General features: G+C 30.8%; 2 protein-coding genes across 3 annotated transcripts in view; both read left to right on the top strand.

The window, feature by feature from the left end:
- Window positions 1-15,165, top strand: part of LOC106463471 (E3 SUMO-protein ligase RanBP2-like) — a 111,885-nt gene that overhangs the window by 27,391 nt on the left and 69,329 nt on the right. For both annotated transcript variants that reach the window (XM_013923506.2, XM_013923503.2), the window contains exons 13-20: window positions 2,222-2,372; window positions 5,466-5,575; window positions 6,559-6,818; window positions 7,013-7,133; window positions 7,774-8,094; window positions 8,314-8,536; window positions 10,779-10,966; window positions 14,326-14,493. In XM_013923506.2, the coding sequence (XP_013778960.1) occupies window positions 2,222-2,372; window positions 5,466-5,575; window positions 6,559-6,818; window positions 7,013-7,133; window positions 7,774-8,094; window positions 8,314-8,536; window positions 10,779-10,966; window positions 14,326-14,493 (1,542 nt within the window). The remainder of the gene's footprint in view (window positions 1-2,221; window positions 2,373-5,465; window positions 5,576-6,558; window positions 6,819-7,012; window positions 7,134-7,773; window positions 8,095-8,313; window positions 8,537-10,778; window positions 10,967-14,325; window positions 14,494-15,165) is intronic.
- LOC111086769 lies at window positions 11,022-13,548 on the top strand. The gene is made up of 2 exons (XM_022390967.1): window positions 11,022-11,738; window positions 12,097-13,548. The coding sequence occupies exons 1-2, from the start codon at window positions 11,597-11,599 to the stop codon at window positions 12,414-12,416; spliced, it is 462 nt and encodes a 153-aa protein (XP_022246675.1). The 5' UTR covers window positions 11,022-11,596; the 3' UTR covers window positions 12,417-13,548.

Below are 15,165 nucleotides of genomic sequence, written 5' to 3'. Positions count from 1 at the left end.
AGTTTAATAAAATTTGAAATGTAAGACACTAAAATCTTGTGTCATGCGTAGTAAAGGATACCCGGGGCAATAGGGTTAAACTCCCTTAAATTCACTGTATCTACCACATCCGAAGGCAACCCATTCCAAAGATGATGCATTACAGTATCAATTCTCTTAACAATCTGAAACACTTCGTTCAGATTCTCTCTAACTGTTCTTTATCTCATATGACAACTCTGAACCCTTTCCAACAATTCAGTGTCATTTCTAAAAATTTGTTTTAACACTCCGAACTTCTGCTTCAAAAAAAGTTTTGACTTATTAACATTTTAAACACTATAGCAGAGTGTTAACCTGAATTTATTTAAAGATTGAGGGGGTGAAACTTTCAAAATGTGAATAATGTATCGTGAAAATGGGTTTATGATACACTTCAGTGGTAAGTATACCCTGGTTATTAAAGTTTGTTTCTTTGTTTGTTTTCAACTGTAAACTTTATATTGGGATGTTTATCTGCGAGCTTGATTGAATCAGCCAAGTTCAAGACCCCAAATTGACCTTCTAATAACTTCTAATATGCTTTATGTATGTTCACTTAATTGTGCAAGCTTTCTGTAATCAATCAGTCATTTGTAGACAGCTTTATAATGTATATGAGGTTGGTCATAACCACCAAAACATCGCCCATGAAAATTTTTTATTATTGTTATTATTATTTTACCAAATTTAAATTCATCTAAACTAAAAGGTTTCTAATTTGTACATTTTAGTTACTTTTATAATAATAAATAAAGAATACACATGAGAAACAAGAAATAAAGTACTTACCTGAGTCTTTTTTTTATTCTTCAACTGTCGATTACACTTAACCCTACTTTGTCATACTAAGTACTACTGCACTAGATAATTTTTCATTTATTTGAATTATGTACCAAAGAACGTAAAATAATAGCATGCAAAAAGTAAACAATGTCCCATAACTATCACAGTTTTCTGATTGTGAGACATGAGCCGTTGAAAGTTCAGCTAAGCTCATCGATATGTTTCCTGTGGGAATAAATTTTGAACTGGAAGCAAAATAGATGATTTTCTGTACAGAAAACAACATAATATAATACTTCATTTGAAAGATTAAGACCTTGGCTTTCTGTTGGTTAAAAAATATAGTATTATACATCAGAGAGAACTATTGGCAATTTCTGAAAGAGGGGATGTGACAAGAGGGGTCTGATTTTCTATTTGATGGCTCTGTAACTAAATACGATTGAAGGCTAAAAAAATCATGCTTTGCCTGAGCGATGACAACATTGTAGTAAGAATTTACATTAAATTTTGTACTTCTTGGTACTTGGTGTGATTTTTTTTATATTTCTTCTGTTATGATGACTTTTTTTTTATTATTTAAAAGGTATCACAAGTTAATTTTTGTGGTTGCTGCAGTATCACTCCTAATTTCTAAAAATTATCTGTATTTCTTAGAATAGCTTCCACTTCATTGATGTAGTCCACTTTATTTAAAACAACATCCCTGTTACCTTTATTAAGTTTAGTGATTATAATGTCCTTACATTATTCTCCATTTGTAGGAAGAATTCTACCTTATAATGCTAGAAACTCTTGCCATTAAGCTAAGAAAACCTGTTCTTAACCAGAAGATGAGTGCACTGCTACTATGTTTTCAATTTTTAAAATTTAAAGATCAGAACTTGAACTTTGAGCACGTAATATGAGGTGAATTAAAAACATGTTTGACTTGACCATGTATATCTGTACTGGTCATTTGAGGCTTATCTTTATTACTGTTGTGTTTACTTGATCATGCATGTCTCTATATATCATGTTAACTTTGTTTGTTCATGTGTGTCTCATCTGTGTTAGTGAAGTATTTGTTCCTTGAATTTATCACTAAAGCTTTTAGCATGCTTGTCAAATGTATACATGTGTATTGTATATGTCGATAGTATATGTAATATATGATTTTCCTAAATTTGCCATAATATCTGTTGTATCTGTCTTTGAATACTTGTGTCTGACCATTGTAGTGCACATTGTACTTTTGACACAATTTTGTTATATTATGAGAAAAATACCTTCTAATTGGTCTATATATGCTAGAATATAAACATTTATTTTATATATGCATCTGTCTAAACATGATAATAATCGAGCATTGGGCAGTAATACTTTTTGGGCCTTTGATTTTTATCCTTGTGATAAAGATATGCAATTTCATCTTTAGGTCAGAGAGCGTATATTTCAGAGACTTTTTCCAAGTGTTACATCCAGAAAATCTGCTACTTCATGTACATCATACTTTTTGAAAGACCAGGCATTTCTGGAAAATAGTCTTGAATTTCCAACTTGGGAGGCACTGGAAGAATATGACAAAGGTATTGAATATTCAGTCATCTTGTTTTAATTGACATAGTAAGTAAGAAAAATGGAGTGCCAAGTTGCAGTTAATTACACTTTAACCCTCTTGCTGCTGGGTTAGGAGAATTCACTGATCTTGTGACCCAAGAGTATCCATACTATACCTTCTAATATGCTTCATGTATGTTCATGAAATTTGACAAGCTTTCTGTAAACATTACAAGTCTTTTGTACACAAAAATATCTGATTTTTTAATTAAGTATTTGTGCTAAAGATTTGTTTATGAAACATGGAGTGTTGACTGCTCCAAGTGCAAATTGATTTTCATGTTAATATTAAAAATACTTCATCTGAAAAATTGTAATTTTTCATTTATGTAACCTTTAAAACCTCATAAAGCAATATTAAATGTTTTTTCAGTTAATCTTTATAGATTATCTGTTATTTTCTGTACTCTAACCCTGTATGGACTATTGATTTGACCAACCTCACAACCACAATAAAAAACAAAATAAATGTAAATTATCCTTTATTTCTTTCTAGAATAATTGCAAATTGTAGCAGGAAATTACATCTTTTAATCTTAAATAGCTTAAGGCTCATATACTTAATACTTAACTGTATACTTAATGTTATTGTTTTATTACCCTTTAAACTGTGTCTAACTAATAATCCTGTCACACAAGTTGTAAATCACTTGGAAAATGTGTAGATCAAATTACCTTTTTGAATGACATAATGCACGAGCTGTTCACGAGCATATCTCTTGAAGAATTATTACACTTCATTACCTTACCTAATCTAACTTAATAAGTTTCTAGTTAATACAATTTAATTACTTTTTATGATAATAAACAAAGATTGTACATGAAAAACAAGAAATATGGTGCTTACCTTTGTCCTCATTTTATTGCTGTTGGTTATCAATGAAATTTAAGCCTATTTTTTTTTATGTTAACTTTTTTGATACACATCACAGGTGAAAGGCATTGTTTTAAATATTTCTTTATAATATTAAGAACATAAAACTTATATTAAAATTTAATTTATTAACAATGTTTTGATGCCAATTTTATTCATATACAATTTTAAATGTAACTCTCTTAAAAAGTCGTGACATGTATACTTTGATCTACCTGTAGGGAAAAGGTTACATTTTGAATGTAATTTTCTAAAAAGTTGTGACATGCACACTGTACATTTATTTATTACAAAAAATGCAAACATTCTTGGAATGCATGATAAATGTTTAATATAGCTTTGTGTATTTTGTGCATATTATAATGTTGAACTATTTTTATTTTACAAACTAGTAACCATTCTCTGTTATATTAATTTTAGAAATATTTATAATTTACCTTTTAAATTTTAGCATTTGTTTACAGTATTATTCATTAGAACTGAATTATTTTGTATGAATCTCATTAGACATGTGCTTACTTTTATGCATTCCTAATAACGATTTTATAGAGAGTATTTTACATTTAATTTCATAAATTTTTGAAGGGTGATATATAAAATATGGATGATGACATGCTAAGACAAAATGTGTCACATTGGTCACACTAGTGGAAATTCAGGATTTTTTTTATATATTTCCTTGTAGAATTAAGAACTTAAAACTTGTATACTATTAAAATATGGATTATTAGCTAATATTTTATGCTTCTCTAATTGGTATAAATTAAACAAATTTTGAATGTAAGACACTAAAACCTTGTGTCATGTGCAATAAAGGTTACTCGGGAACAGAGGGTTAAATGAAATAGTCTCAATTCTTGTTGGTGATACTTTTCCATCTTACAATCAGGTTGCTAATGCCCTGAATACAGAAATCACTTGGCTTTGAAACAAAAAACATGTTGATCTCTTTAACAACTTCCATGCTTGCATACGTTTTCCCATTAAGGTGGTGTTGCTGCGAACAAAAAAGATGGTATTCTGATGGTGCCACATATCTGGAGAATATGGTTGATAGGGGAGAATTTCCCAACCCAACTCCATAATCTTGTGTTGCTTCAAATGTGCCACATGTGGATGTGCATTGTTATGGAGAAGAAGAACACATTTCTGATTGATGAGTGAAGAGCATTTCTAATGATGGGCTCGATTTAAATGTTGCAGTTTCTGACTATGGATCTCTGCATTGACAGTTCTCTGTGGATTGAGGAGTTTGAAATGAATTACTCCTTTGATGTCCCACCAAATGCAAAGCATCACTTTCTGCAGATGGAGTCCAGGTTTTGGGGTCAGAGATAGTGTTTGTCTAGGACTGAGTCATTGTTTTTGGCATTTAATATTTGCAAAGAGAATCCCTTTTTATCACTGATGACAATTCTGTCCAAAAATGGTTCACTTGCATTACTTGCCAGGAGAGACGAAGCAACATTCACTTGCTGGTAACGATGATCATCGAAGAGTTCATGAGGCACCCAAACACCTTCTTTATGGAGTTTTCTCATATTTCTTAGATGTTTATGCAGTGTTTCATATTGGGACATGCAATTTCAGGGCCATTTCACAAGTGTGTTGCCTTGGGCTAGACTCAACAAGCATCTTCAGAGCATCAATATCAGTTCCAACTTGTCGGCCCATGTCATCACGGTTTTTTAAGGCTAAAATCACCTGAACAAATTTTGCTGAACCATCGTTAGCAGTTATAAACATTCAAAACATTTCCATAAATTTTTTGATATTCTTTGTGGTTACAGAGGCATTGTTTCCCATCTTGTATTCAAACAGCATTACATGCTGAATGTGTGTCTCGTTGTGTGCCATCATTATACAGGATTAGAGTATACTAAACAAAACACATTACGTAGGCTACACTAACATGACATTTAGGCAGTTCGTTTAACTATTATACGTGATATACGTTTTGTGGGGGGTGGTTAATGAAAGTGTTTTAAAATGCGACATTAATTTCTTGGTGACGTAATATTTATGTGGTTAGTTGTTTTATTGTTGTTGTTTAATTTTTGTGGGATGTTTAATGTTTAGTATGCTAAATTTTTATTCTTGTATGACTTGTGTACCTTAAGTATTTCACAAAATTTAACTTCTAAGTTATAAATGTTGTATACTATGTGTTGGTTTTATTTTATTTCAGTTGCAAGTAAACTCCAACCAGAATTGTTACATCATCTCATTTGGCTTGCTTTACATTATCAAAGTTATGGAGAAGATCAGCAGAAAAAAGATCCCAAGTACAAGTTTGAGGTATAGAAATTTTATTACATTTTACTGAATGGAAAGCATTGAGTGTTAACCCTATGAAAAAAAAATTATAATGCTCCATGTATTTTTCTATGATGACAGCATTTAAGTATTATACTCTTTGAAGTATGAGTTGTTAAGTTGTTGTTGTTGTTGAAAATAATCTGAGGCTGAGGTAGCTATTGATTTTTTTCTTTTTCGGCTGGTTCATGTCAAAATTATACATTACAGTCAAGTAAATAATGTTTAATGCTACTTCAAATTAAAAATCAGAAAATTTGTTAGTTTTCTTTTGTAATAAAACCAGTTTGAATTTCTAATACAACAAATTTTAACAACATTTTATAATCACAGTTCTAAAATTACACATCAAGATTAGTTTTATTTTTCATTTCTTCAGTTTCTGGTGACTGAAATGTATTAAAATTCATCACCATTATTCTCGAAGAGCTAATAAACTATGGCAAAAACAAAAGTATTTTTTCTAAGTGTGTGTGTGTGTGTAATCAAGTATAAGTTACAAGCTCAAAATAGATATATTATTCCTTCTGTTAGGCAACAAGTGTATTTATATGGAACCAACTTGAAAGCTGTATGAGCTAATAAAGTATGTCAATTATTTCCTTAAAGATATCTGACCTGTTTTCTTTGATTTTTTGTAACTTTAATGCTGAGATATTTTATACATAGGTACAACTTAGAAATAGGACATTTAAAGTGAATGACAATGAAATTTATTTATTAACAGTTATTCTACTATGAGAAAATTTTAAGTACACATTAGGCTGAGAGGCATTTGATAAACTAAATTTATGGTTATTCTGTCATGAAAGTATTTTGTGTATAATATACCATTGGAGCAGCTCATTAAAAAAAAAAAATTGTTTTTAGTATATTCAGTGAGTTGTTTAAAAATAATGTTGCTTCATACATTAAATAATTTCCTTATTATCCATGTAAGCTTAAAGAACTTTGATTCCTTTAAGGTGTTTGATGGACTGAAATATTCTAGCCCTACACTAAATTCTGGAGCACCTGAATCATTATCATTGCTAGATGTACAGGCTTTCCTTCATGCCACTGTCTACACAGCCAACTTAGCACTTGAGCAACGTAGAGCACTGATCCATCACAAAGCAGCTGATGCTCCTTTGTGTGTACCTTCTTATATTGCAGATCCTCTGTGTACCAATGAGCAAGCCAATTGGTGGAAAGCAACATATAAACTGTATGCTAATATTGCAAAGTGAGTACTTCATGATTGTTTTTACTTACCAATAAAAACACAGAATAAATATGTTATGAAGCTTGTTGAATATTTGTTTTAATATTAAATGTGTTGTGGTGAACACTTATGTATTTGTTAGTGTGAAGAAATCAATAAATGTGTGTAAGACATGAATCCTTTGTGTGATGAAATTATTGTTTTTACATATGTAGAGAAAAGCTGGGAGAGTTAAGACGTACATTACAAAGAGGGTTAGAAGTGATTCGTGGAGTAGGAAATCATGGCATGGATGTGTCGCTTGTTGTACACCTAGCTCGCTTATTTGCAGACCAGGTAGTGAGTTTGTGAAGATAAAAACATGGCCACTAGAAAAAGTGCATAGTTCAAAGCTGCTAATTAACATATTCAAAATGCACTACATTAGATTTTCTATAGCACTTTGATAGCTGGTAAAGACCGTAATTGTGTACTTTTTGTTTGTTATATTTCCACTAGTTTTATATATTTTCAATAATTTCTATAATTCTTTTGTATTTATAGAAGGAATTTAAATACTCATTTTACAATCGAAAGTGGATCATTTTGAAATATTTTTTGCTATTTGCTAATTTTGTTAAATAATTAAATCATTAAAAGAGTGAGTGAAAGACATTTCAAAACACAATACGCATAATGATTGTCAAAAATGTGATTTAAAGTTTTGGCTTTTGATGTTAGACTGGATGTTTGACAACTTATTAAGCAGGCGGAAATCATAATGGTTATTAAAGGTTAGTTGAATGAAGGTTTTATTTAAACTTTGTGATGGAAAAAATTAACGAGAATAAAACAACTTAATTTAATCATAACAGTGTAAAATTCATCAAGTGTTTTATACTTTGTTTTAACTGCTATTAAATATTAAAGTTAACAATAAGGGATTATATTTTATTGTGTTTGAAAATAACATTTAAAAAATTGTTTTATTATATAGGCTTCAGAGCTACGGTCTAATATCACAAGTGATGATGCAAATACAGAAAAAATTCTAGACATTGAAGCTCGTGCATCTCATTATTGGACTGTAGCTTTATCTATGTTAGACAAGTTAGTAGTAAACCAGACTTTGAGAACACCTAAAGATCGTTTGTTTCCAAGTTATGGAAATGAACCTTCCAGTGAAGAAGTCTCAGCTCTCCAGGAAGAAGGCAGGTTGTTCCTAGCCTGTAGAGCCATGAATGATGGCCACTATAATGAAGCTGCTGAAGCATTCAGCTCTCTGAAGTCAGCGTATGCCTCATTTTACTTAGCACAGGTAAAAGCAAGAATTTGTCTTACAGGAGTGACAATACATTGTGTGAAGTTATTATCATCTAGTTGTTAAAGAAGATTTTTTTGCCAAATATAATTAAAATAAAACCAGTAATGTTTGTTTATGTTATAATTTCAAGTTCCAAAATAAACTTATGTGAATATGAAATTAACTTGCATTTGTTGGAACTAGATGAAAATTTATCTTTTAATTCTGTTTTAGTCATTAAAGAAATTATCTGAACAAGAACTAGGATGTTCATCAAGACAAAATGTCTCAATCACAATATGGAACAACTACATTTCTCTACTGAACCGTACTCGAGATGCACTCTACTTAACAATGGACCGAATTCGTGGTGATAGATATCATTCATTAAATGCAGAGCTTGACATAATGCTTGAAGAAGTAGAGAATAAGCTCAGTGCAGCTAACAGAAGCACACGTAAGCACCCTTTAGTGATTTGTATTTTATTACAAAGCTATACATGTTAGTTTTTTGAATGTTTTCCATAGAAATCCAACCAATCTGATTTTTTCATGCTTATTTCTATTTATTTGTTTGATCAAATCATATTATATTTGTTGACTGTGTTTAAATATTTGCTTTTCAATATTAGTAATATTTAAGAAAATTTTCTTTATCTACTAAAGATTCATAAAAACAGTTCATTCAAAATTATTTAGTAATATAAATAATTAAATAAATAATTCTATATATATATGTGTGTGTGTGTGTGTGTGTGTGTGTGTGCAAATATATATACCATTGTATTTTTATAGATATGTATGTGATTTATAAAACTCCTACATATGATAATTATTCTAAGTTTTTCTCAACATTAAGCTATAATGCTGATTAAAAGTTATTTCAAAGGTACTATTTATTGATGTATAATTAGTTTTGGTTTTTCATTTTTGCTTCACTATTTTAGCTATCTTTCTCTATAATCAGAAACAATGTGCTAAAAAGTCTTAAGAGGTATCTTCTCCTGCACATGTAATTTTAGCTAGCTTCTGAGAGTTCAAGAAGCAAGTTCTTGAAGGTTTCTGTGTTTCCAACCCCTAACTTTCTTCATACTAGATTCAAGCATGTCTCTTTAAAAGTATTTTCAGAGCAGTTGGAGCTAATAAGGTTTTATTGCAGTGGCATAGTCATCATTACTTGTCTTGCAACAAAAACTTTATGAAATACTTATTCAGTGAAATACTTTGTTGACATTGTAAAAGTTTTGCATATTATTAACTTATTTAAAAAATACATCAATGAAATATGGAAAGAAAGTTCATTAGTAACCACTCTGTTTTATAGAAAAATGATACAATGATTTTTGAGTTTAAAAACTCGTGTTTCAAAGGCACGAGTTTTCTGCATTTCCCCATAATGAAGAAAGCTGTTGTCTTTTGAAAACCTTAGATATAGTCTTTAATGTTTTTTGTATGTCAGAGTACTTAATAAATAGATTTGATAGTATTATCAACTTTTTAAAGCTGTATGTGCCTGTTGGAAATCAAGTAGTATTTTTCTGTTGTTGTAAATTAATTATGATTGTCCATTAATAAATTATTTTGTATTAAAAATAGGCTGAAATCAAAATTTGAAACAAATTAATTAACACTGAGAAGTTTTATCTACATATATGGTATATCCACTGAGAGTGGATTTTTATCTTTGAGAAAATTACTTTTATATTACTAGCTTAATACCATACTAAGTACATATATTAATCTTTTACATGAAGAAAGTGAAAAGAAACATGAAACTTTCACTGATTAATTTGTTGTGTAATAATTTGCTCTAGAGAAATCCAGTAGGTGAACACTTAGAACAAATCCAGTATAAAGTGTAGTCAACCCAAGTTTAATAGTTTTGTGTGAAAAGTTTGCACAGTAGTTTTCAGGTGCTAAAAATAATTTGGACAAAAAAAAAGAAAATTGTGATAGTGTTCTAGTGAATAATGTTTAGACTGATTCATAACTATAAATGTTTTACTAACATAAAACATTGCAGTTCAATGACAATATGGTTTATAGTGGCTTCCAAGACTAATTTTAAAAAGGATACTTCAGTAATATTTTATGGGTGCTGATATTAAATTCCAGAAGAATTTAACTTTTTCGATCGGAAATGCATGGTTTATTTGTATTCCTCGAGTTATGACCTATGAAAGTGAACGTATTGCATGGATTAGATAAAAAAAAACAGTTCATGAGGGAATGTAAATTTACATGAGGGATAACTTCCTTCAAGTGAATATAATTTTATTTCATTATTTCTATCCCTGACTTAAATTTACCACTGATGTCTAGCATCTCAATGTTTTATAATTTAATTGTTACATGCTTAGGAGTATATAATTATTTTTGCACAATTTACAGCTGTTGATTGAAGATTACTTCAAGTGCTGAATGATGTTAGACCTTGTTGACTTGGATTGTAATTCAGCAACATACATGATAGTGCTAATTACTCTAAATCTGATTGTTTGATAGTTTAGTTGCTTAGACTATTAAATATAGAATTTCTTAATTCAATTTTTATATAAATTGATTACTGATCGTTTTGTAAACATTTTCAACTAGTAAAGTTGAAAACTAATATTTTACTATTTTGAAAATTAGATGACTTAAAATCAGTGTTTGTATGTTTTGTTCCTAATATAGATTGTTTGGTTCTGTTGTTACAGATTCTGAAGAGAACCAGAATGGAGAAGAAGATGGAGCATTGTCAGAAAGCTCTGACAGTCAGGATAAGCAGCCACAAGAGAGCACTAATATATCTAGACCATGGCAAAGTACTCCTCAGAAAGTGAGAGGTATATTAAAGGAAAAGTCAGAAAGAAGCAACCTGAATTTGAGTGCTGAGCATAGAGAGGTAGTTTAAATTTAGTTGAATGTTTATATGTATGTAGACTAAGAAAATTGTTTTTGAATAGTCTTGTCTTCTGGCCTTGAGGCAAATGAAATTCAGGAATTAAATAGGGTTTGCACACACCCTGGAATTCCTGGAAAATCCTGAAAAAAATTGATGTCCTGAAAAAGTGCTGAAAACTCCTGGACATTACTTTATTTCTCCTGGAAATGTGCTGGTATTTGTATAAATGCATAATAAAGAATATTTATTTTGTTTTTCTTCACAGCTACAAAATAAAAACAGTACACTAGTTCAAAAATTTTTTTCGTAATCTTGCCAGTAGACCTGCTACTTGCAGTAGGGGCATATAGTTATTCCCCAGTCAGCTAGTTGCATGTGCCCAGTCAAACTTGACTATTGGTGTACATGCATACTAGAATCCCTGTAAATAGTGCTGTGCTCACATTAATCTTTCATGCACATCCTTGGACCTTGATCATATGTTTGAATAAACAATTAAAATTGTGATGCTGTGCAGAAAATGCATATTTAATGACATATGGGTAGACAAGCTAGAATATGCTGATTGGCTGGGACTTGACAATCACTTGAAGTCGGACACATTTTGTAAGGTGTGCAAGAAATCCTTTGATGTGTCATATATGGGAGAGCCGGCAGTCCGAAGTCATACCAAAGGAAACAAATGTGGAAATTTTGAAAAAGAAACTGCATGGTGCCTCGACATGTACAGTAAAACAGCTCTTCAAAACAGAAAACAAGGCTGGACCTGAAAGTAAGCATAGTTTAATGAAGGTTAATTAATTTGTGATTTTGGTGATTAACACAAAAACTTCTAGTAAATAAAATTAATGAATAAATAACAGAAATAATATGACCAAATAAATAGTTTATCAAATCCACTGTTTGTATGTTTTTTAATGCCAAATAGCTAAGTAATTATCTCTCTCTCTCTCTCTCTCTCTATATATATCTTTCTTTCTTCTTTTTTTTTTATTTATTTATTTATAAGCTGATCTGGTTTATGGTAATTAAATTTATCAACAAATTGAAATAACATAAATAAATGCATATTTATAATAATCATGAAGAGTATTATGCTATGCATAATTTGAATGTCTTTTTTTTTATAGAGCCTGAACCAAAGCCCATAGGGATTGTGGAGGATGAGACTGGTAAAACATCAACAGCAATTAGAAGAACCTCAGTTTTCTCATATGTTGGAGGGAATGTTGTCCTGAAAGCTGAAATATTGTGGACACTGAAAACTGTTGCATCAAACTATTATAATTCATGCAGTGGTCTAACAAATCTGTTTAAATCTATGTTTCCAAATAGCACAACTGCTCAAACTTTTGCACTGTCAGAAAGGAAGTGCTCCTACATGACAGTTTGGATTGACTCCCTATTTCAGAAGTTTATTAATAGAGCAAATGTCAATAAAGAAAAGTAGAGTCACTAAACAAAGTTACAAAGATAAAACAACTTGATGTGCATATGTGGGATAATGACAAAGTAGTTACATGTTATCTGATTTCAGAGTTTTTCGGATATACAATAGCAAATGATATGATATCTTCTTTTATCCATGGAATAAAGCAGCTAAAGGTAAGTCTATCATCTGTTCTCCAGTTGTCCACAGATGGTCCAGCTATAAACTGGAAGTTTCATGCAGTTGGAAAAAGTTCATCACACGAAATGTTTGAACATTGGAAGTTGTGGCTTGCACATCATACACAGAGCTTTCAAAGATGGAGTAGCTGCATCACAGTGGAATGTATCACACACCATCAGCAGCCTTTACTGGTTATTTAAAGATACATCAGCTAGAAGAGAGAATTACACCAGACTCTCAGGCAGTGACATATTTCTTATGAAGTTTTGTCAGCACAGATGGCTAGAACATATGTTGGTGGCAGAGAGTACTCAAGGTCTGGCCATATGTTAAGTTGTATGTACAAACAGTTGATCAGAAGAAACTGACAAACCCAGAAACAAAATTCTTTGTGGTTAAGAAGTCATATGATGATCCATTGATTGCTGTGAAGCTATTCTTCTTCAAAACTGTTGCAAAGAGAATAAATCCCTTCCTCACAAAGTATGAGACAGGCAGTCTCATGCTACATTTTCTAGCCAAGAACATGGCATAAATGCTGACTGTGCTAATGGCAATATTCATCAAACATGAAGAAATTGAGAAAGCAAGTAAGACATGAAGGAGACTCATTGCCCTTAATGTTGGTAAAAAAGAACTTCAAGTGGCCCACAATAAAATAGATGTGGGCATTGAAGTAGAATAGGCATTGAAAACTGATCAAGTATCATATTTGCAAGTAATGGAATTTAGGATGGTATACAAAGTATTTGCACATGGAATAGTATAGAAGCTACAGCTTTCACCTGTGACCTGTCTCGAAAGGGTTAAAAATACCCAGAAAGTTTATATACACACAAACACAGCACACCATTCTTAAGCTTTTGTTTTGCTTGTTTATAGATCATATTTATACAATAATAGATAATAGGTTATATGAAAAGTATCAGTGATCAGAAATACTCCTGCCAAATTACTGTCAACTTTATACCATTAAATGAAACTCGGAGAATTTCAGTGTGGATTTAGAGGATTTTGATTAATTTTCGGCCAAGGATGGTATAGTAGCTAGCATTCTCAGACTGTGAACCTGAGGGTTTATGATTTACATCCAATTGCTGCAAAAATGCACTCCACATTTCAAGTGCCATAGTTGCACTATAAGATAATTTTCAAATCAGAGAATTCGTTCACATAAGAATTTGAATGGGTACTGTTGACTAGCTGCCTTAACTCTAGTCTGTTAATTCCAAATTATGGATGGCAATGACAAAATTTTAGAACATGAGGAACAAATAAAACATTTAACCACCAACACCTTTTTTCGTAACCTAGTATATTCTGTTCAAATGTTTTACTTTCAAATAATTTATGGTTTGTTAATGTGCTGTTTTTTGTTTGTCTTCCTTATTATTCATATAGACTTGAGAAGTTCCCATAAATATAACACCAAATATAGTTTGAATCTAAACATGCATACTTTGTGGTAAAGGGTATTATGTGTAAGTTAAGCATTGATATAATGTTTTTTTTTCTTTCCGTTCATCTGTAGTTATTGTTTGTAAGTTGGAAATTAATTGCATAGATAAGAGAAATTAAACAGTATTAAAAGTATGATGGTTTGACTAGTAAAGGTACTGAGTGTAAAGGAAAAAAAAACAATTCAAAATGCTGTAAAGATTTTTGAGAAAAGTAATATAATAAATTTCTAGAATTATTTAACAGTGCAGTTATATCTAATCTTACTAAAATGAAACAAACTTTACAGTATGTAAGACCCAGCCCAGAACGCCTTGATGCTCAGATTCGTGCCATGGCTCGAACTCAGAATGTATTAATTCAAACACTTCTAGACCAACAGCAGGAAGTGGTAAAAACTAACCATGCGATTGTGGAAGAGTTGAAATTAAACAGAACAGTTATTGAAGAATTAAAGGTAAGCAGTGATTATAATTTTTTTTTTTTTTGTCTAGCATTCTTTGTAGTTGAACTATAGTTGAGCAAATATAGTGATCATTTTTTTAAATGTATTTTTCATGAGGCAACTTTATAGTGAGGTACCTAAATTGTTTGTGAAATTATTGTTTTAAACTGTATTTTGAATGTATTAGAGTGAATTGAAAGGTTATCAAAGAGATAGTTTATTTTCAAGATAGAGAGTTAAATTAGTGTGTTTTGTGAAGTTTTTGGATTAATGTTTGGTATTGTACTTGTTATTTTGAACAAGTTAATTTTACATTATTCCCAGTATTGTTAGAGAGCTTTGAAGATAATTTTTAACATAGGCCTACAACAGTTTGTGATAGTTGAAATGGTGTATTTAAGTGTTTTACACTCACAAAAAAGAAACCTATCATTCTATAGGTATTTGAAGAACTTGTAGCATTCCGCAACAATTTCATTCAATTCAATTATGTATCAGCTGCCTAGTGTCGGCTAACAATACGAAGAATTAAATTGTGGCAGAATGCTACAAGTTCTTCAAATACCTATAGAATGATAGGTTTCTTTTTTGTGAGTGTAAAACACTTAAATACACCATTTCGAATATATCTATCAATATCAATGTCAAAAAATATACCATGAAAGTGGAATATTTAGAATCATT

This window comes from Limulus polyphemus, unplaced genomic scaffold (genome assembly GCF_000517525.1).
Source record: "Limulus polyphemus unplaced genomic scaffold, Limulus_polyphemus-2.1.2 Scaffold1416, whole genome shotgun sequence".
Lineage (NCBI taxonomy): Eukaryota > Metazoa > Arthropoda > Merostomata > Xiphosura > Limulidae > Limulus > Limulus polyphemus.
Note: the sequence above shows the minus strand (reverse complement) of the source record. Positions and strands in the feature narration are given on the sequence as shown.